This window comes from Brachyhypopomus gauderio, chromosome 16 (genome assembly GCF_052324685.1).
Source record: "Brachyhypopomus gauderio isolate BG-103 chromosome 16, BGAUD_0.2, whole genome shotgun sequence".
NCBI lineage: Eukaryota > Metazoa > Chordata > Actinopteri > Gymnotiformes > Hypopomidae > Brachyhypopomus > Brachyhypopomus gauderio.
Genome location: NC_135226.1, coordinates 16723620 through 16748605, shown reverse-complemented (window position 1 = coordinate 16748605; position 24986 = coordinate 16723620). Strand labels below are relative to the sequence as shown.

General features: G+C 41.9%; 1 protein-coding gene across 1 annotated transcript in view; it reads right to left on the bottom strand.

Moving 5' to 3' along the window:
- Window positions 1-23691, bottom strand: part of LOC143477401 (putative olfactory receptor 7A2) — a 45526-nt gene extending 21835 nt beyond the window's left edge. Inside the window, exon 1 of the mRNA XM_076975981.1 lies at window positions 23567-23691. Within this exon, the coding sequence (XP_076832096.1) occupies window positions 23567-23691 (125 nt within the window). The remainder of the gene's footprint in view (window positions 1-23566) is intronic.
- Between the last annotated feature and the right edge of the window lie 1295 nt (window positions 23692-24986).

Here is a 24986-nt window from a genome sequence, read left to right as displayed (position 1 = left end):
ACATGCACACACATGCAATGGCCTACCTATAGGTTTCATATACACATTGCTTCACCCATACCTACCCAGTGATTACACACACATGCTTACGCATCTCAGGCGTGCCAGATGGTGCCCATACCCTGCGCTTGGACCCCGTAATTGCCGCTTGCGGCTATATTTATTATTATTATTATTATTATTTTTTTTCTGCCTTAAAACGCATCGTGCAGCCTAAACCGTAAGACCTACAGACTTCTCCTTTGGCCAACTTGTAGTACTCCTCTCCGCTACTCAGGCGCAACACGCCAGCCCGATACGACCCTAGGTGGCGCTATAGCGCACAAAAACGCATGAAAAAGTTTAAACTGGTGTTTCTCCTAAACCGTATGTCCTAGAGACAAAATGTAAACTTCATCTGATCAGGCATGTGCTCATCTAAAAAAAGTTCCATTGAAGCCATATGCTCCGCCCCTTACATGTCGAGCTAATTTGCATAATATGCAAATTTGCACACATTTTTGAGCGCGTACTAGTCCCTGGATTTTTCACATACATGCACATATGTGATATCCAGGCGCTCAGAAGAGTCTGAACTTTAATTGTTATGGAGCCAAAGTGCACATTTCTGCACATGGGCGTGGCCACATGCATCACAAGTCAAGCGTAGAAAATTCCTTCGCCAAAAATCCACATATTCTGCTATATCTCAGGCATTCTTTCACGTATTCATACCAAATTTCACACACATGTACCTACTGGGTGTCTAGACCTGCACATGCATTTTGGCAGACATGCACATCTAGGTGGCGCTATAACGGCCAAAAAACTCTCCTGCCCACACCGATTGGCCAAATAACTCCAAACTTGGTACGCATCATCTATATGCACCTATGACACAGGTCCTTGACCTGCACCATCATATGTCCAATATGGCCGCCGCTATCGACCAATCAGCTTTCAGTACACCTTTCACAAGCTTTTCATATGCCAATTTTTTTTCTGCCTTAAAACTCGTGCAGCCTAAACCGTAAGACCTACAGACTTCTCCTTTGGCCAACTTGTAGTACTCCTCTCCGCTACTCAGGCGCAACACGCCAGCCCTATCCGACCATAGGTGGCGCTATAGCGCACAAAAACGCATGAAAAAGTTTAAACTGGTGTTTCTCCTAAACCGTATGTCCTAGAGACAAAATGTAAACTTCACCTGATCAGGCATGTGCTCATCTAAAAAAAGTTCCATTGAAGCCATATGCTCCGCCCCTTACATGTCGAGCTAATTTGCATAATATGCAAATTTGCACACATTTTTGAGCGCGTACTAGTCCCTGGATTTTTCACATACATGCACATATGTGGTATCCAGGCGCTCACAAGAGTCTGAACTTTAATTGTTATGGAGCCAAAGTGCACATTTCTGCACATGGGCGTGGCCACATGCATCACAAGTGAAGCGTAGAAAATTTCTTCGCCAAAAATCCACATATTCTGCTGTATCTCAGGCATACTTTCATGTATTCACTCCAAATTTCACACACATGTACCTATTAGGTGTCTAGACCGGTACATACATTTTGGCAGACATGCACACCTAGGTGGCGCTATAACGGCCAAAAAACTCTCCTGCCCACACCGATTGGCCAAATAACTCCAAACTTGGTACGCATCATCTATATGCACCTATGACACAGGTCCTTGACCTGCACCATCATATGTCCAATATGGCCGCCGCTATCGACCAATCAGCTTTCAGTTCACATTTCACAAGCTTATCATATGCCAATCAACATGAAACTCACATATTATGTTCATCTACACACTCTCTAAGACATGCTCAAGTATGACGGGAATTGCACCACTAGGTGGCGCTATACTAGAATTTCCTGAATTACCCCTACATCTTTCTTACACATGCACACACATGCAATGGCCTACCTATAGGTTTCATATACACATTGCTTCACCCATACCTACCCAGTGATTACACACACATGCTTACGCATCTCAGGCGTGCCAGATGGTGCCCATACCCTGCGCTTGGACCCCGTAATTGCCGCTTGCGGCTATATTCTTATTATTATTCTTCTTCCCATTTTGCTGTCTATAAATGATACTGCAGCCTAAACCGTAAGGCCTAGACACACCAAACTTGCCAAACTTGTTCTCTAGGTCAAAAGGACCACACACACTTATAGGGACCCACATCGGCCTGATGGTGGCGCTATAGCACACTATGTGACTTTTTGGCCCATATCTCCCATACCATAAGTCATAGAAACAAAATTCCACTTCCTATGCATTCCTTGGCTCAATTCAATAGGACATTTCATATACAACTATGAAGCTCCGCCTACTTAGATTTTTTGCTAATTTGCATAATATGCAAAACCTACTTTTGCCTACTACTCCTTGGTTTTTCATCTGATCACCACAATCATGGTATCAAACTACTCAGAAGAATCTCCTTATCAAAACTTATCGCCAACATTGTGACATTTCCATACAGCCTGGCTGTCACATGTCAATCAATAGCTCTGAGGCGTGGCCAATTTTACTTCAGCAGCTATATCTCAACAATGCTTTGACCAATCTTCATGCAAATTTATCAGTTGTTAGGGCACATGACTCGGAGGTCACAGGTCAAAGCTGGCCACGATTGTCCAATAGGGGGCGCTATAACATGGGAAAAACTGTTTCTCAGAAACCATTAGTCACATCAAGCCAAAACTTTACAGGCATCATCATGGGGTCAAGTGGTATCAAGACACACAATGATGACCTCATCACTCAAAAAACATGGCCGCCATAAGCCAATTAATTTTAATTTGAATTTATTGGCCATTTGACAGACTTACCATAGGTACATACACATGAAACTGACATGGTATGTTCATGTACACACCCTCTAAGACATACTCATGTTAGAAGGGAATTGCACCACTAGGTGGCGCTATACTAGAAAATCCTGAATTTCTCCTACATATTTTCACTTATCAAGAAATGCTTGGACTCATATGATTGTATGCAGAATTCCTAGCAACTTTGTAAATACATGTGCTTTGCAAAAATGTACCACTTTTTCACTATCATCAAATATATATAACTTGTCATTTTCATACTAGTCCTAGCATTTTAACTCCATCACCTTAAATCACACCTTGTAATACTCAGCAGACTTTGAAATGCTAAGATTAGCGAGAAAATCCTAAGTTTTTGACAAATTAATATTTTTCATATGCATCACAATGCTACCATCATAACACATCAAATTCCCAGTTCAATAACTACGCCATAGTATGTCTGATTGTTATGGAAATTGAAATCCACATTCACATGACCATTGTGGTGCGATGTGCCAATTTTGAGCCAAATCCGTCCACAAACAGCTCCACAGTGAATATTTTCATTTTCCATACAAAGCAGTGGAGGGAGGCATACACAGCTGCTAAGCCACACACGCACGTGCCTTTCTCACACACTCTGCCCCCCCCTCCTCCACTCCCCTCACACTCCCCCTTGCTTCCAACACTTTACAACCCATGGGCTCTACCTCCCCCCCCTCTCTTTCACATGCACTTACAAAAACACAGGCCTCTGTAGCTTTCACACTGCCCTTGCCATACCTACCCATTTCTCTATGAGTAACCCAGATACAAACACACAAACTGACGTTTAGCTTCTGTTTTTGAAAACACACTCTCTCTCTCTCACACACACACACACACACACACACACACACACACACACCTACTTATAGGTTTAACATACACACTGCCCTAGCCATGTATACCCATTACTCTTTGACTAAAACACACACACACACACACACACACACACACACTTCTACCTAAATGTATGTATAGTTTGTATGCATATTTATAGTATATGTATAGTATATGTCAGTCATGCCAGCAATGTCAGTCGTATCAGTCATATCAGGCATGCCATGCCAGTCATTTCAGTCCAGTCATATCAGTCATATCAGTCATGTCAGTCATTTAAGTCAAATAATCAAATCATTACAGTCATGCCAGTTATGTCAGTCAAATCAGTCATGTTAGTCCACATTCATACTTTGAATACACGGACAGTCATGTTAGGCATGCAAGGTGTGCAAGGAGTGAATTAACAAAGCATAGTCTCTGGCTCCCTCAATCTCTCTCTGTCGGTAATATACAGGCCCAATTATGTATAGACACATGCAGGCCTTCCTATACTGTTCACATAGATGCAGCCCTAGCCAGATGTGCTATTTCTGTGTCTCATTTTCTGACACAAGCAAATGTCAGTCATGTCAGTCCAGTCATGTCAGACATAAGTCGTGTCAGTCATATCAGTCATGTCATGCCAGTCATGTCACTCATATCAGTCATGTCATTACAGTCATGCTAGTCATGTCACTCATTCCAGTCATGCCAGTTGTCAGTCATATCAGTCATGTTATTTTTGTTCATCATGCCAGTGAAGTCATTCCAGTCATATCAGTTATGTCAGTCATGCCAGTCATGTCAGTCATGTTATGGCAGGCTTTGCAGACTACGTTCATACTTTGAATACACGGACAGTCATGTTAGGCGTGCAAGGAGTGAATTAACAAAGCATAGTCTCTGGCTCCCTGAATCTCTGTCGGTAATATACAGTCCCAATCATGTATGGACACATGCAGGCCTTCCTATATTGTTCACATAGATGCAGCCCTAGCCAGATGTGCTGTTTCTGTGTCTCCCTTTCTGACACATGCAGATGTCATCACACACTATCTGTAGAGCACACACTGGCCAAACCCAAACAGCTTCTTTTCACTTTTATTTTCCAATATCTTTCACACTGTAGGGCCTAGAAACAAAATTCTACTTCTGTTGCATTCCTTGGATCAAGCCAATATGTACTGCTTAAATAAAAAAACACACAAACACACATACACACAAAGCTACTCACAGCATGTGATTTACTTCTGATCTGAATCATTTTGCCAATTTTTTGGGCTTTTTTGCCTTTTTCGTGTGTGAACCCGCAATCGCCGCTTGCGGCTATATTTAGGGTTCACACACACATAGTGTGGGAACCCTATTGTAATTGTTAGCGTTTTTCTTATTATTATTATTATTCTTTTTCCCATTTTGCTGTCTATAAATCATTCTGCAGCCTAAACCGTAAGGCCTAGACACACCAAACTTGCCAAACTTGTTCTCTAGGTCAAAAGGACCACACACACTTATAGGGACCCACATCGGCCTGATGGTGGCGCTATAGCACACTATGTGACTTTTTGGCCCATATCTCCCATACCATAAGTCATAGAAACAAAATTCCACTTCCTATGCATTCCTTGGCTCAATTCAATAGGACATTTCATATACAACTATGAAGCTCCGCCTACTTAGATTTTTTGCTAATTTGCATAATATGCAAAATCTACTTTTGCCTACTACTCCTTGGTTTTTCGTCTGATCACCACAGTCTTGGTATCAAACTACTCAGAAGAATCTCATTATCAAAACCCATCGCCAACATTGTGACATTGCCATACAGCCTGGCTGTCACATGTCAATCAATAGCTCTGAGGCGTGGCCAAATTTACTTCAGCAGCTATATCTCAACAATGCTTTGACCAATCTTCATGAAAATTTATCAGTTGTTAGGACACATGACACAGAGGTCACAGGTCAAAGCTGGCCAAGATTGTCCAATAGGGGGCGCTATAACATGGGAAAAACTGTTTCTCAGAAACGATTAGTCACATCAAGCCAAAACTTTACAGGCATCATCATGGGGTCAAGTGGTATCAAGACACACAATGATGACCTCATCACTCAAAAAACATGGCCGCCATAAGCCAAATAATTTTAATTTTAATTAATTGGCCATTTGACAGACTTATCATAGGTATATACACATGAAACTGACATGGTATGTTCATGTACACACCCTCTAAGACATACTCATGTTAGAAGGGAATTGCACCACTAGGTGGCGCTATACTAGAAAATCCTGAATTTCTCCTACATATTTTCACTTATCAAGAAATGCTTGCACTCATATGATTGTATGCAGAATTCCTAGCAACTTTGTAATTACATGTGCTTTGCAAAAATGTACCACTTTTTCACAATTATCAAATATATATAACTTGTCATTTTCATACTAGTCCTAGCATTTTAACTCCATCACCTTAAATCACACCTTGTAATACTCAGCAGACTCTGAAATGCTAAGATTAGCGAAAAAATCCTAAGGTTTTGACAAATTAATATTTTTCATATGCATCACAATGCTACCATCATAACACATCAAATTCATAGTTCAATAACTACGCCATAGTATGTCTGATTGTTATGAAAATTGACATCCACATTTACATGACCATTGTGGTGCTGTGTGCCAAGTTTGAGCCAAATCCGTCCACAAACAGCTCTACAGTGAATATTTTCATTTTCCATACTCAGCCGTGCAGGGAGAAGTAGAGACACACGCACGGGCCATTCTCGCAGACACTGTCCCCCCCCCCTCCTCCACTCCCCTCACACTCCCCCATGCTTCCAACACTTTACAACCCATGGGCTCTACCTCCTCCCCCTCTCTTTCACATGCACTTACAAAAACACAGGCCTCTGTAGCTTTCACACTGCCCTTGCCATACCTACCCATTTCTCTATGAGTAACCCAGATACAAACACACAAACTGACGCTTAGCTTCTGTTTTTGAAAACACACACTTTCTCTCTCTCTCTCTCTCTCTCTCTCTCTCTCTGTCTCTCTCTCTCTCTCTCTCTCTCACACACACTCACACACACACACACACACACACACACACACACACACACACACACACACACACACACATACTTATAGGTTTAACATACACACTGCCCTAGCCATGTATACCCATTACTCTTTGACTAAAACACACACACACACACAGATATTTAACTTTTTTCTCCATACACATTCACACACACGACTACAATTATGCTTCATATACACAGTTCTCTAGCCATTTCCTACACACTAACTGATGTTTAGCTTATTTTTGCCATCCAAAGACACACTAAGATAATCTCAGCAAATGATTTAGATCTATTATCTGAATTGTTTTGCCATTACAATGTTTTGTGACCTTTTGGGCCTTGGTGACTCATAAGCCAGTTAAATGGACACTGATACTTCAGAGCACGCTACATGTATTCAAATCCAAGGTTAATTATTTACTCTAAACAATGCTCATATCCTATATGGCCCATGGGCCCCTGCATATCTTCTTGAGATTCAAGACAATTGACATTGGGTGACTTTATTTGCTTAATCTGATTAATGTCAGAACATACACTACCACAAACATACACACACACACACACACACACACACACACTTCTACCTAAATGTATGTATAGTTTGTATGCATATTTATAGTATATGTATAGTATATGTCAGTCATGCCAGCAATGTCAGTCGTATCAGTCATATCAGGCATGCCATGCCAGTCATGTCAGTCCAGTCATGTCAGTTATATCAGTCATGTCAGTCGTGTTCTGCCAGTCATGTAAGTCGTGTCATGCCAATCATTTCAGTCCAGTCATATCAGTCATGTCAGTCAAATCATCAAATCATTACAGTCATGCCAGTTATGTCAGTAATATCAGTTATGTCAGTCCACATTCATACTTTGAATACACAGACAGTCATGTTAGGCGTGCAAGGTGTGCAAGGAGTGAATTAACAAAGCATAGTCTCTGGCTCCCTCAATCTCTCTCTGTCGGTAATATACAGGCCCAATCATGTATAGACACATGCAGGCCTTCCTATATTGTTCACATAGATGCAGCCCTAGCCAGATGTGGTGTTTCTGTGTCTCCCTTTCTGACACATGCAGATGTCATCACACACTATCTGTAGAGCACACACTGGCCAAACCCAAACAGCTTCTTTTCACTTTTATTTTCCAATATCTTTCACACTGTAGGGCCTAGAAACAAAATTCTACTTCTGTTGCATTCCTTGGCTCAAGCCAAGATGTACTGCTTAAATCAAAAAACACACAAACACACATACACACAAAGCTAATCACAGCATGTGATTTACTTCTGATCTGAATCATTTTGCCAATTTTTTGGGCTTTTTTGCCTTTTTCGTGTGTGAACCCGCAATTGCCGCTTGCGGCTATATTTATTAGGGTTCACACACACATAGTGTGGGAACCCTATTGTAATTGCTGGTATTTTTCTTATTTTTCTTATTCTTTGTCCCATTTTTTGACCTAAAATGCATTGTGCAGCCTAGACCGTAATGCCTAGAAACCCCAAACTTGGCAAAAAGGTTCAGTTAACTCCAAGGACCAGATTCCCATACAGGGACCCAAATTGGCCTGATGGTGGCGCTATAGCAGACCACATTGACTTTTTGTCCATATCTCCTACACCGTAGGTCCTAGAACCAAAATTCCAGTTCCTATACATTCCTTGACTAAATTCAATAGGACAATTAATATACAACCATTAAGCTCCGCCCACTTAGATTTCGAGTTAATTTGCATAATGTGCAAAATCACACACATTTTTGAGCGCGAACTAGTCCCTGGATTTTTCACATACATGCACATATGTGGTATCAAAACGTTCAGAAGAGTCTGAACTTTAAAATGTATCCAACAAAAATGCTAATTTCTTCACTACCTAGTCAGTATAAGCCAATCAAATGAGGGGGCGTAAATTCAATAGTAAATTTTGCACATATGGAGCTCTAACTTAAGAAAACTTGCATGTAATGAGATGGCACTTCACAGACAGCTTCCCTGTGAGGGTCTGAGGCAGCTCGCAGAGGTTGCCATACCTCACCTGCTAGGGGGCGCTATAACATGCAAAAATTTGCCCCATGCACTCAGATTGGCCGATCCACATGAAACTTGGCAGACATCATCTATGGGCCTCTGGGAACCAGGTCCTAAAGCAGACATGCCATACTTCCAAAATGGCTGACGTAATCGGCCAATCAGTGATCGGCACGCGTTTGACAGGCTTACCATTGGTCGATCTGCACAAAACCTCTTGGGTGTGGACAAGTGCACGCCCCCTATGACATAATCCAGCCGGGTGTCGATTGGCCACTGGGGGGCGCTATTGCAAAAAAAGCAAGTGTATCCCCTACATAATTCCACTTGGGAACATGCAATTGGACTCTTTTGATTCCTTGCAGTAGTGCGAACAACTTTCCCATTACATGTCCTATTAAAAAATGCAGTTTATTTACAGTTAATAATAGTTTGAAATCATCACTTTTCATACTGCTCCTAGGATTTTCATACTATCATGTCAAGCAAAGTCTTATAATACTCTACAGAGTGTGAAATCAAAAAACAATCCAAAGATTTTGGATTTGAGGACACTTATACCTGCTAAATATTTTTTTAATGGACAGCATCGATACATATAATATTCATATTCTTAAAGCTCTTTCATATTTTATACAATTCTGACCAAAATGCACAAGCCCATTCAGAATCCCATCCTGAACAAATTTGTCAAGTTTAATCTAAATCGGTTATCGTATGGCTCTACAGTGCAGTATTATTTACAATGCATAAAAATGCATGTAAAGTCCCTCTGTCACCTTCTCCTTCTCACACGCACGCAAGCTGAAACTCACACACACACTCAGTCTCTCTCACACTCTCACCCACATTCCCCCTCCCATCTCTGTGCCCTAAGTAAACATTGCTCTGGCTACCTAGATCTCTCTGTGTCTATTAACCAGGCACACACACATACAGGCGCAAGCAGGCCTTCCTATAGCATTCACAATGACACTTCCCTAGCCATACCCACCCATATCTCAGTGACTAACACATGCTTATACAAACTGATATTTGGCTTCTTTTTTGTCTCTCTCTCTCACACAAACACACAGACACACACACCTTTATACCTATATGTATGTATAGTTTCTATGTATACTTATGTATGTATGTATTAGTATATGTTGTCATAGTTTGAGTACATACACTACCACACACACACACACACACACACACACACACACACACACACACACTTCTACCTAAATGTATGTATAGTTTGTATGCATATCTGTCCAGTCATAACAGTCATGTCAGTCCAGTCAGTTATTTCAGTCCAGTCATATCAGTCATGTCAGTCCAGTCATGTCAGACATAAGTCATGTCAGTCATATCAGTCATGTCATTACAGTCATGCCAGTCATGTCACTCATTCCAGTTATGTCAGTCATATCAGTCATATTACTTTTGTTCATCATGCCAGTGATGTCATTTCAGTCATGCCAGTCATATCAGTTATGTCATTCATGCCAGTCATGTCAGTCATGTAATGCCAGGCTTTGCAGACTACATTCATACTTTGAATACACGGGCAGTCATGTTAGGCGTGCAAGGTGTGCAAGGAGTGAATTAACAAAGCATAGTCTCTGGCTCCCTCAATCTCTCTCTGTCTGTAATATACAGGCCCAATCATGTATAGACACATGCAGGCCTTCCTATATTGTTCACATAGATGCAGCCCTAGCCAGATGTGCTATTTCTGTGTCTCCCTTTCTGACACACGCAGATGTCATCACACACTATCTGTAGAGCACACACTGGCCAAACCCAAACAGCTTCTTTTCACTTTTAGGTCTAAAGGACCTTTTGGGCTTCCTTTTGCCTATTGAGGCCAAAATATGCCTATTTGTGTGTGAACCCGCCAATCGCCGCTTGCGGCTATATTTATTATTATTATTCTTTTTCCCATTTTGCTGTCTATAAATCATTCTGCAGCCTAAACCGTAAGGCCTAGACACACCAAACTTGCCAAACTTGGTCTCTAGGTCAAAAGGACCACACTCACTTATAGGGACCCACATCGGCCTGATGGTGGCGCTATAACACACTATGTGACTTTTTGGCCCATATCTCCCATACCATAAGTCATAGAAACAAAATTCCACTTCCTATGCATTCCTTGGCTCAATTCAATAGGACATTTCATATACAACTATGAAGCTCCGCCTACTTAGATTTTTTGCTAATTTGCATAATATGCAAAACCTACTTTTGCCTACTACTCCTTGGTTTTTCGTCTGATCACCACAGTCTTGGTATCAAACTACTCAGAAGAATCTCATTATCAAAACGCATCGCCAACATTGTGACATTTCCATACAGCCTGGCTGTCACATGTCAATCAATAGCTCTGAGGCGTGGCCAAATTTACTTCAGCAGCTATATCTCAGCAATGCTTTGACCAATCTTCATGAAAATATATCAGTTGTTAGGACACATGACTCAGAGGTCACAGGTCAAAGCAGGCCACGATTGTCCAATAGGGGGCGCTATAACATGGGAAAAACTGTTTCTCAGAAACCATTAGTCACATCAAACCAAAACTTTACAGGCATCATCATGGGGTCAAGTGGTATCAAGACACACAATGATGACCTCATCACTCAAAAAACATGGCCGCCGTAAGCCAATTAATTTTAATTTTAATTAATTGGCCATTTGACCTACTTACCATAGGTACATACACATGAAACTGACATGGTATGTTCATGTACACACCCTCTAAGACATACCCATGTTGGAAGGGAATTGCACCACTAGGTGGCGCTATACTAGAAAATCCAGAATTTCTCCTACATATTTTCACTTATCAAGTAATGCTTGCACTCATATGATTGTATGCAGAATTCCTAGCAACTTTGTAATTACATGTGCTTTGCAAAAATGTACCACTTTTTCACTATTATCAAATATATATAACTTGCCATTTTCATACTAGTCCTAGCATTTTAACTCCATCACCTTAAATCACACCTTGTAATACTCAGCAGACTCTGAAATGCTAAGATTAGCGAAAAAATCCTAAGTTTTTGACAAATTAATATTTTTCATATGCATCACAATGCTACCATCATAACACATCAAATTCCCAGTTCAATAACTACGCCATAGTATGTCTGATTGTTATGCAAATTGAAATCCACATTCACATGACCATTGTGGTGCGATGTGCCAATTTTGAGCCAAATCCGTCCACAAACAGCTCTACAGTGAATATTTTCATTTTCCATACAAAGCAGTGGAGGGAGGCATACACAGCTGCTAAGCCACACACGCACGTGCCTTTCTCACACACTCTGCCCCCCCCTCCTCCACTCCCCTCACACTCCCCCTTGCTTCCAACACTTTACAACCCATGGGCTCTACCTCCCCCCCCTCTCTTTCACATGCACTTACAAAAACACAGGCCTCTGTAGCTTTCACACTGCCCTTGCCATACCTACCCATTTCGCTATGAGTAACCCAGATACAAACACACAAACTGACGTTTAGCTTCTGTTTTTGAAAACACACTCTCTCTCTCTCTCTCTCTCACACACACACACACACACACACACCTACTTATAGGTTTAACATACACACTGCCCTAGCCATGTATACCCATTACTCTTTGACTAAAACACACACACACACACACACACACACACACACACACACACACACACACACACACACTTCTACCAAAATGTATGTATAGTTTGTATGCATATTTATAGTATATGTATAGTATATGTCATTCATGCCAGCAATGTCAGTCGTATCAGTCATATCAGGCATGCCATGCCAGTCATTTCAGTCCAGTCATATCAGTCATATCAGTCATGTCAGTCATATAAGTCAAATAATCAAATCATTACAGTCATGCCAGTTATGTCAGTCATATCAGTCATGTTAGTCCACATTCATACTTTGAATACACGGACAGTCATGTTAGGCATGCAAGGTGTGCAAGGAGTCAATTAACAAAGCATAGTCTCTGGCTCCCTCAATCTCTCTCTGTCGGTAATATACAGGCCCAATTATGTATAGACACATGCAGGCCTTCCTATATTGTTCACATAGATGCAGCCCTAGCCAGATGTGCTATTTCTGTGTCTCCTTTTCTGACACAAGCAGATGTCAGTCATGTCAGTCCAGTCATGTCAGACATAAGTCGTGTCAGTCATATCAGTCATGTCATGCCAGTCATGTCACTCATATCAGTCATGTCATTACAGTCATGCTAGTCATGTCACTCATTCCAGTCATGCCAGTTGTCAGTCATATCAGTCATGTTATTTTTGTTTATCATGCCAGTGAAGTCATTCCAGTCATATCAGTTATGTCAGTCATGCCAGTCATGTCAGTCATGTTATGGCAGGCTTTGCAGACTGCGTTCATACTTTGAATACATGGACAGTCATGTTAGGCGTGCAAGGTGTGCAAGGAGTGAATTAACAAAGCATAGTCTCTGGCTCCCTGAATCTCTCTCTGTCGGTAATATACAGGCCCAATCATGTATAGACACATGCAGGCCTTCCTATATTGTTCACATAAATGCAGCCCTAGCCAGATGTGCTATTTCTGTGTCTCCCTTTCTGACACACGCAGATGTCATCACAAACTATCTGTAGAGTACACACTGGCCAAACCCAAACAGCTTCTTTTCACTTTTATTTTCCAATATCTTTCACACTGTAGGGCCTAGAAACAAAATACTACTTCTATTGTATTCCTTGGCTCAAGCCAAGATGTACTGCTTAAATAAAAAAACACACAAACACACATACACACAAAGCTACTCACAGCATGTGATTTACTTCTGATCTGAATCATTTTGCCAATTTTTTGGGCTTTTTTGCCTTTTTCGTGTGTGAACCCGCAATTGCCGCTTGCGGCTATATTTAGGGTTCACACACACATAGTGTGGGAACCCTATTGTAATTGTTAGGATTTTTCTTTCTTATTCTTTGTCCCATTTTTTGACCTAAAACGTATTGTGCAGCCTAGACCGTAATGCCTAGAAACCCCAAACTTGGCAAAAAGGTTCAGTTAACTCCAAGGACCAGATTCCCATACAGGGACCCAAATTGGCCTGATGGTGGCGCTATAGCAGACCATATTGACTTTTTGTCCATATCTCCTACACCGTAGGTCCTAGAACCAAAATTCCAGTTCCTATACATTCCTTGACTAAATTCAATAGGACAATTAATATACAACCATTAAGCTTCGCCCACTTAGATTTCGAGTTAATTTGCATAATGTCCAAAATCACACACATCTTTGAGCGCGAACTAGTCCCTGGATTTTTCACATATATGCACATATGTGGTATCAAAACGTTCAGAAGAGTCTGAACTTTAAAACGTATCCAACAAAAATGCTAATTTCTTCACTACCTAGTCAGTATAAGCCAATCAAATGAGAGGGCGTAAATTCAATAGTAAATTTGGCGCATATGGAGCTCTAACTTAAGAAAACTTGCATGTAATGAGATGGCACTTCACAGACAGCTTCCCTGTGAGGGTCTGGAGCAGCTCGCAGAGGTTGCCATACCTCACCTGCTAGGGGGCGCTATAACATGCAAAAATTTGCCCCATGCACTCAGATTGGCCGATCCACATGAAACTTGGCAGACATCATCTATGGGCCTCTGGGAACCAGGTCCTAAAGCAGACATGCCATACTTCCAAAATGGCTGACGTAATCGGCCAATCAGTGATCGGCACGCGTTTGACAGGCTTACCATTGGTCGATCTGCACGAAACCTCTTGGGTGTGGACAAGTGCACGCCCCCTATAACATAATCCAGCCGGGTGTCGATTGGCCACTGGGGGGCGCTATTGCAAAAAAAGCAAGTGTATCCCCTACATAATTCCACTTGGGAACATGCAGTTGGACTCTTTTGATTCCTTGCAGTAGTGCGAACAACTTTCCCATTACATGTCCTATTAAAAAATGCACAGTTTATTTACAGTTAATAATAGTTTGAAATCATCACTTTTCATACTCCTCCTAGGATTTTCATACTATCATGTCAAGCAAAGTCTTATAATACTCTACAGAGTGTGAAATCAAAAAACAATCCAAAGATTTTGGATTTGAGGACACTTATACCTGCTAAATATTTTTTTTAATGGACAGCATCGATACATATAATATTCATATTCTTAAAGCTCTTTCATATTTTACCCAATTCTGACCAAAATGCACAAGCCCATTCAGAATCCCATCCTGAACAAATTTGTCAAGTTTCATCTAAATCTGTTATCGTATGGCTCTACAGTGCAGTATTATATACAATGCATTAAAATGCATGTAAAGTCCCTCTGTCACCTTCTCCTTCTCACACGCACGCAAGCTGAAACTCACAGACACTCAGTCTCTCTCACACTCTCACCCACATTCCCCCTCCCATCTCTGTGCCCTAAGTAAACATTGCTCTGGCTACCTAGATCTCTCTGTGTCTATTAACCAGGCACACACACATACAGGCGCAAGCAGGCCTTCCTATAGCATTCACAATGACACTTCCCTAGCCATACCCACCCATATCTCAGTGACTAACACATGCTTATACAAACTGATATTTGGCTTCTTTTTTGTCTCTCTCTCACACAAACACAGACACACACACCTTTATACCTATATGTATGTATAGTTTCTATGTATACTTATGTATGTATGTATTAGTATATGTTGTCATAGTTTGAGTACATACACTACCACACACACACACACACACTTCTACCTAAATGTATGTATAGTTTGTATGCATATCTGTACAGTCATAACAGTCATGTCAGTCCAGTCATGTCAGTCATTTCAGTCCAGTCATATCAGTCATGTCAGTCCAGTCATGTCAGACATAAGTCATGTCAGTCATATCAGTCATGTCATTACAGTCATGCCAGTCATGTCACTAATTCCAGTTATGTCAGTCATATCAGTCATATTACTTTTGTTCATCATGCCAGTGATGTCATTTCAGTCATGCCAGTCATATCAGTTATGTCAGTCATGCCAGTCATGTCAGTCATGTAATGCCAGGCTTTGCAGACTACATTCATACTTTGAATACACGGGCAGTCATGTTAGGCGTGCAAGGTGTGCAAGGAGTGAATTAACAAAGCATAGTCTCTGGCACCCTCAATCTCTCTCTGTCTGTAATATACAGGCCCAATCATGTATAGACACATGCAGGCCTTCCTATATTGTTCACATAGATGCAGCCCTAGCCAGATGTGCTATTTCTGTGTCTCCCTTTCTGACACACGCAGATGTCATCACACACTATCTGTAGAGCACACACTGGCCAAACCCAAACAGCTTCTTTTCACTTTTAGGTCTAAAGGACCTTTTGGGCTTCCTTTTGCCTATTGAGGCCAAAATATGCCTATTTGTGTGTGAACCCGCCAATCGCCGCTTGTTAGGGTTCACACACATAGTGTGGGAACCCTATTGTAATTGCTCGAGTTTTTAGGGTTCACACACACAGTGTGGGAACCCTATTGTAATTGCTGGTATTTTTCTTATTTTTCTTCTTATTCTTTTGCCCATTTTTTGACATAAAATGCATCGTGCAGCCTAGACCGTAATGCCTAGAAAACCCAATCTTGGCAAAAAGGTTCAGTTAACTCCAAGGACCAGATTCCCATACAGGGACCCAAATTGGCCTGATGGTGGCGCTATAGCAGAGCATATTGACTTTTTGTCCATATCTCCTACACCGTAGGTCCTAGAACCAAAATTCCAGTTCCTATGCATTCCTTGACTAAATTCAATAGGACAATTAATATACAACCATTAAGCTCCGCCCACTTAGATTTCGAGTTAATTTGCATAATGTGCAAAATCACACACATCTTTGAGCGCGAACTAGTCCCTGGATTTTTCACATACATGCACATATGTGGTATCAAAACGTTCAGAAGAGTCTGAACTTTAAAATGTATCCAACAAAAATGCTAATTTCTTCACTACCTAGTCAGTATAAGCCAATCAAATGAGGGGGCGTAAATTCAATAGTAAATTTTGCACATATGGAGCTCTAACTTAAGAAAACTTGCATGTAATGAGATGGCACTTCACAGACAGCTTCTGTGTGAGGGTCTGGGGCAGCTCGCAGAGGTTGCCATACCTCACCTGCTAGGGGGCGCTATAACATGCAAAAATTTGCCCCATGCACTCAGATTGGCCGATTCACATGAAACTTGACAGACATCATCTATGGGCCTCTGGAAACCAGATCCTAAAGCAGACATGCCATACTTCCAAAATGGCTGACGTAATCGGCCAATCAGTGATCGGCACGCGTTTGACAGGCTTACCATTGGTCGATCTGCACGAAACCTCTTGGGTGTGGACAAGTGCATGCCCCCTATGACATAATCCAGCCGGGTGTCGATTGGCCACTGGGGGGCGCTATTGCAAAAAAAGCAAGTGTATCCCCTACATAATTCCACTTGGGAACATGCAATTGGACTCTTTTGATTCCTTGCAGTAGTGCGAACAACTTTCCCATTACAAGTCCTATTAAAAAATGCACAGTTTATTTACAGTTAATAACAGTTTGAAATCATCACTTTTCATACTGCTCCTAGGATTTTCATACTATCATGTCAAGCAAAGTCTTATAATACTCTACAGAGTGTGAAATCAAAAAACAATCCAAAGAGTTTGGATTTGAGGACACTTATACCTGCTAAATATTTTTTTAATGGACAGCATCGATACATATAATATTCATATTCTTAAAACTCTTTCATATTTTACCCAATTCTGACCAAAATGCACAAGCCCATTCAGAATCCCATCCTGAACAAATTTGTCAAGTTTCATCTAAATCGGTTATCGTATGGCTCTACAGTGCAGTATTATATACAATGCATAAGAATGCATGTAAAGTCCCTCTGTCACCTTCTCCTTCTCACACGCACGCAAGCTGAAACTCACACTCTCAGTCTCTCTCACACTCTCACCCACATTCCCCCTCCCATCTCTGTGCCCTAAGTAAACATTGCTCTGGCTACCTAGATCTCTCTGTGTCTATTAACCAGGCACACACACATACAGGCACAAGCAGGCCTTCCTATAGCATTCACAATGACACTTCCCTAGCCATACCCACCCATATCTCAGTGACTAACACATGCTCATACAAACTGATATTTGGCTTCTTTTTTGTCTCTCTCTCTCACACAAACACACAGACACACACACCTTTATACCTATATGTATGTATAGTTTCTATGTATACTTATGTATGTATGTATTAGTATATGTTGTCATAGTTTCAGTACATACACTACCACACACACACACACACACACACACACACACTTCTACCTAAATGTATGTATAGTTTGTATGCATATCTGTCCAGTCATAACAGTCATGTCAGTCCAGTCATGTCAGTCATTTCAGTCCAGTCATATCAGTCATGTCAGTCCAGTCATGTCAGACATAAGTCATGTCAGTCATATCAGTCATGTCATTACAGTCATGCCAGTCATGTCACTCATTCCAGTTATTCCTATATTGTTCACATAGATGCAGCCCTAGCCAGATGTGCTATTTCTGTGTCTCCCTTTCTGACACACGCAGATGTCATCACACACTATCTGTAGAGCACACACTGGCCAAACCCAAACAGCTTCTTTTCACTTTTAGGTCTAAAGGACCTTTTGGGCTTCCTTTTGCCTATTGAGGCCAAAATATGCCTATTTGTGTGTGAACCCGCCAATCGCCGCTTGCGGCTATATTTCTTCTTATTATTATTATTTTTCAGGCTGTAAAACGCATACTGCAGCCTAGACCGTAAGGCCCAGAAACACCAAACTTGTCAGACAGGTGCACCAGAGGTGCAATGAGGGAAACCCAGACAATGACCCACATTGGCCTGATGGTGGCGCTATAGCGCAGCATTTTGCGTTTTGGTCCATATCTCCTACACCGTAGGTCATAGAAACGAAATTCCACTTCTGATGGATTCCTTGGATCAAACCAAACAAAAAAGCCTCTAGGACCCTTTAGCTCCGCCCACTTAGATTTCGAGTTAATTTGCATAATGTGCAAAATCACACACATCTTTGAGCGCGAACTAGTCCCTGGATTTTTCACATACATGCACATATGTGGTATCAAAACGTTCAGAAGAGTCTGAACTTTAAAATGTATCCAACAAAAATGCTAATTTCTTCACTACCTAGTCAGTATAAGCCAATCAAATGAGGGGGCGTAAATTCAATAGTAAATTTTGCGCATATGGAGCTCTAACTTAACAAAACTTGCATGTAATGAGATGGCACTTCACAGACAGCTTCCCTGTGAGGGTCTGGGGCAGCTTGCAGAGGTTGCCATACCTCACCTGCTAGGGGGCGCTATAACATGCAAAAATTTGCCCCATGCACTCAGATTGGCCGATCCACATGAAACTTGGCAGACATCATCTATGGGCCTCTGGGAACCAGGTCCTAAAGCAGACATGCCATACTTCCAAAATGGCTGACGTAATCGGCCAATCAGTGATCGGCACGCGTTTGACAGGCTTACCATTGGTCGATCTGCACGAAACCTCTTGGGTGTGGACAAGTGCACGCCCCCTATGACATAATCCAGCTGGGTGTCGATTGGCCACTGGGGGGCGCTATTGCAAAAAAAGCAAGTGTATCCTCTACATAATTCCACTTGGGAACATGCAATTGGACTCTTTTGATTCCTTGCAGTAGTGCGAACAACTTTCCCATTACATGTCCTATTAAAAAATGCACAGTTTATTTACAGTTAATAATAGTTTGAAATCATCACTTTTCATACTCCTCCTAGGATTTTCATACTATCATGTCAAGCAAAGTCTTATAATACTCTACAGAGTGTGAAATCAAAAAACAATCCAAAGATTTTGGATTTGAGGACACTTATACCTGCTAAATATTTTTTTAATGGACAGCATCGATACATATAATATTCATATTCTTAAAGCTCTTTCATATTTTATCCAATTCTGACCAAAATGCACAAGCCCATTCAGAATCCCATCCTGAACAAATTTGTCAAGTTTCATCTAAATCGGTTATCGTATGGCTCTACAGTGCAGTATTATATACAATGCATAAAAATGCATGTAAAGTCCCTCTGTCACCTTCTCCTTCTCACACGCACGCAAGCTGAAACTCACACTCTCAGTCTCTCTCACACTCTCACCCACATTCCCCCTCCCATCTCTGTGCCCTAAGTAAACATTGCTCTGGCTACCTAGATCTCTCTGTGTCTATTAACCAGGCACACACACATACAGGCGCAAGCAGGCCTTCCTATAGCATTCACAATGACACTTCCCTAGCCATACCCACCCATATCCCAGTGACTAACACATGCTCATACAAACTGATATTTGGCTTCTTTTTTGTCTCTCTCTCACACAAACACACAGACACACACACCTTTATACCTATATGTATGTATAGTTTCTATGTATACTTATGTATGTATGTATTAGTATATGTTGTCATAGTTTGAGTACATACACTACCACACACACACACACACACACACACACACACACACACACTTCTACCTAAATGTATGTATAGTTTGTATGCATATCTGTCCAGTCATAACAGTCATGTCAGTCCAGTCATGTCAGTCATTTCAGTCCAGTCATATCAGTCATGTCAGTCCAGTCATGTCAGACATAAGTCATGTCAGTCATATCAGTCATGTCATTACAGTCATGCCAGTCATGTCACTCATTCCAGTTATGTCAGTCATATCAGTCATATTACTTTTGTTCATCATGCCAGTGATGTCATTTCAGTCATGCCAGTCATATCAGTTATGTCAGTCATGCCAGTCATGCCAGTCATGTCAGTCATGTAATGCCAGGCTTTGCAGACTACATTCATACTTTGAATACACGGGCAGTCATGTTAGGCGTGCAAGGTGTGCAAGGAGTGAATTAACAAAGCATAGTCTCTGGCACCCTCAATCTCTCTCTGTCTGTAATATACAGGCCCAATCATGTATAGACAAATGCAGGCCTTCCTATATTGTTCACATAGATGCAGCCCTAGCCAGATGTGCTATTTCTGTGTCTCCCTTTCTGACACACGCAGATGTCATCACACTCTATCTGTAGAGCACACACTGGCCAAACCCAAACAGCTTCTTTTCACTTTTAGGTCTAAAGGACCTTTTGGGCTTCCTTTTGCCTATTGAGGCCAAAATATGCCTATTTGTGTGTGAACCCGCCAATCGCCGCTTGCGGCTATATTTTTTCTTATTCTTTGTCCCATTTTTTGACCTAAAACGCATTGTGCAGCCTAGACCGTAATGCCTAGAAACCCCAAACTTGGCAAAAAGGTTCAGTTAACTCCAAGGACCAGATTCCCATACAGGGACCCAAATTGGCCTGATGGTGGCGCTATAGCAGACCACATTGACTTTTTGTCCATATCTCCTACACCGTAGGTCCTAGAACCAAAATTCCAGTTCCTATACATTCCTTGACTAAATTCAATAGGACAATTAATATACAACCATTAAGCTCCGCCCACTTAGATTTCGAGTTAATTTGCATAATGTGCAAAATCACACACATTTTTGAGCGCGAACTAGTCCCTGGATTTTTCACATACATGCACATATGTGGTATCAAAACGTTCAGAAGAGTCTGAACTTTAAAATGTATCCAACAAAAATGCTAATTTCTTCACTACCTAGTCAGTATAAGCCAATCAAATGAGGGGGCGTAAATTCAATAGTAAATTTTGCACATATGGAGCTCTAACTTAAGAAAACTTGCATGTAATGAGATGGCACTTCACAGACAGCTTCCCTGTGAGGGTCTGGGGCAGCTCGCAGAGGTTGCCATACCTCACCTGCTAGGGGGCGCTATAACATGCAAAAATTTGCCCCATGCACTCAGATTGGCCGATCCACATGAAACTTGACAGACATCATCTATGGGCCTCTGGAAACCAGGTCCTAAAGCAGACATGCCATACTTCCAAAATGGCTGACGTAATCGGCCAATCAGTGATCGGCACGCGTTTGACAGGCTTACCATTGGTCGATCTGCACGAAACCTCTTGGGTGTGGACAAGTGCACGCCCCCCATGACATAATCCAGCCGGGTGTCGATTGGCCACTGGGGGGCGCTCTTGCAAAAAAAGCAAGTGTATCCCCTACATAATTCCACTTGGGAACATGCAATTGGACTCTTTTGATTCCTTGCAGTAGTGCGAACAACTTTCCCATTACATGTCCTATTAAAAAATGCACAGTTTATTTACAGTTAATAATAGTCTGAAATCATCACTTTTCATACTGCTCCTAGGATTTTCATACTATCATGTCAAGCAAAGTCTTATAATACTCTACAGAGTGTGAAATCAAAAAACAATCCAAAGATTTTGGATTTGAGGACACTTATACCTGCTAAATATTTTTTTAATGGACAGCATCGATACATATAATATTCATATTCTTAAAGCTCTTTCATATTTTATCCAATTCTGACCAAAATGCACAAGCCCATTCAGAATCCCATCCTGAACAAATTTGTCAAGTTTCATCTAAATCGGTTATCGTATGGCTCTACAGTGCAGTATTATATACAATGCATAAAAATGCATGTAAAGTCCCTCTGTCACCTTCTCCTTCTCACACGCACGCAAGCTGAAACTCACACTCTCAGTCTCTCTCACACTCTCACCCACATTCCCCCTCCCATCTCTGTGCCCTAAGTAAACATTGCTCTGGCTACCTAGATCTCTCTGTGTCTATTAACCAGGCACACACACATACAGGCGCAAGCAGGCCTTCCTATAGCATTCACAATGACACTTCCCTAGCCATACCCACCCATATCTCAGTGACTAACACATGCTTATACAAACTGATATTTGGCTTCTTTTTTGTCTCTCTCTCTCACACAAACACACAGACACACACACACACCTTTATACCTATATGTATGTATAGTTTCTATGTATACTTATGTATGTATGTATTAGTATATGTTGTCATAGTTTGAGTACATACACTACCACACACACACACACACACTTCTACCTAAATGTATGTATAGTTTGTATGCATATCTGTACAGTCATAACAGTCATGTCAGTCCAGTCATGTCAGTCATGTCAGTCCAGTCATATCAGTCATGTCAGTCCAGTCATGTCAGACATAAGTCATGTCAGTCATATCAGTCATGTCATTACAGTCATGCCAGTCATGTCACTCATTCCAGTTATGTCAGTCATATCAGTCATGTTACTTTTGTTCATCATGCCAGTGATGTCATTTCAGTCATATCAGTTATGTCAGTCATGCCAGTCATGTCAGTCATGTTATGGCAGGCTTTGCAGACTACATTCATACTTTGAATACACGGGCAGTCATGTTAGGCGTGCAAGGTGTGCAAGGAGTGAATTAACAAAGCATAGTCTCTGGCTCCCTCAATCTCTCTGTTGGTGATATACAGGCCCAATCATGTATGGACACATGCAGGCCTTCCTATATTGTTCACATAGATGCAGCCCTAGCCAGATGTGCTATTTCTGTGTCTCCCTTTCTGACACACGCAGATGTCATCACACACTATCTGTAGAGCACACACTGGCCAAACCCAAACAGCTTCTTTTCACTTTTAGGTCTAAAGGACCTTTTGGGCTTCCATTTGCCTATTGAGGCCAAAATATGCCTATTTGTGTGTGAACCCGCCAATCGCCGCTTGCGGCTATATTTAGTGTCATATTTACAAACAGGGTCACAATATACATAGCGAGACCGATTGCAAAGTAAACTTGTTTGTGTGTTCTTGTGTCATTCAGTCCTTGAAGCACAAACATAAACTCTGAAGAATAATTTTCCATGTTTCTTCAGTACATTTAGGAACAAAACCAAATGACAAGCTTTCCACTTTTAACAGCATCATTTCCTATGAAAATAAATTAAGAGAAAAATCAACTGAATATTTTTTGATTGAAATTTGTCCACATCCAGATGAGGGTAAATTTTTTTGACTGGATCACACAGCAAGTTATTCTTGCTTATATACAGATTTGAAATCTATCATGTGAGGTTTACATCTCCCTTAAGACTGAACCTCTTACTAAGCAGATTATGTATTATGTTAGTGTCACGCTACAGCCCCTGACCCTTCCCCTTTGGGCGTGTGTTTATGTGGTCTACGTCTAGTCGTCTGCGTCTGTGTATCTTCATGGGTGTGGATGTGTGAGTGTGTTCATCAGTCTCACCTGTGCCTCGTCTCGTGGTCACTCTGGAATTATGTGGTCAGTCTAGTTAATGTGCGTTCGCGCAGTGTCCCGTGCTCGTCTTTGTTTTAGTCTCACACGTGAGTGTGTATATGTTATATGTGCGCTGTCTGTGCTATTTTTGTGTCATAATAAACGTGACGTTCGTGAATGCGTCTGACTTCGAGCCTCATCCTTTCCCACGCTCCCAACGTTACAGAAACACGAGCCGAAACGTGGAAAATGCCAGGAAGGTCTTCTCGTGCCAAGAAGGGGAAGAGGGTGAGTCGACACCACCACCCCTCTTCCCCTGGGCGACGCCATGATGCTCCCGCGACATAGGCGGAGCTTGAGCAGGACCCGGTGTGTGCGGCTCTGCTACGGTATGCAAGAGAGGTTACAGAGGAGTTGAAAGTGGAACATTACCGTCAGGCTGCCCAGCAGGCTTGGCGAGTGGAATTCCGCTCCCTGACGAGGGACTCCTCTCCCCTGGCAGCTGGCAGTTTCCCACTACGTTGTTTTCATGCCTCCCTGAAGACCCGTTGGTGGTATACGCGGGGATGGTGGGCGTGACTCCCCCTGAGGAAGAGTTTGGGAGTGAGGACTCGGGAGAGGAGGAGACAGAATGCGGAGCCAGCTACTCCAAGCCCTCCTCCATCCGAGTACTCGGAGGGCGCGTCCTGCACCGCAAGGGAGAGGGAAAGCCCAACGCCCACTGATTACTCCAGGGAGACCGTGAGGGAGAAGAGGCGTTTAAGAGAAGGCGTGCCTCTTTCCTGCCCCGAGGGCAGCCTAATGGACTGCTCCCGGGGCGAAACACCAGAGGAGCCAATGAGGGGGAGTTCGGGCGGCTCTGAGGAGGAAGAGATGGAGCTGGAGAAACCATCACACGGGACACGGTCGGTGGAGCGAAG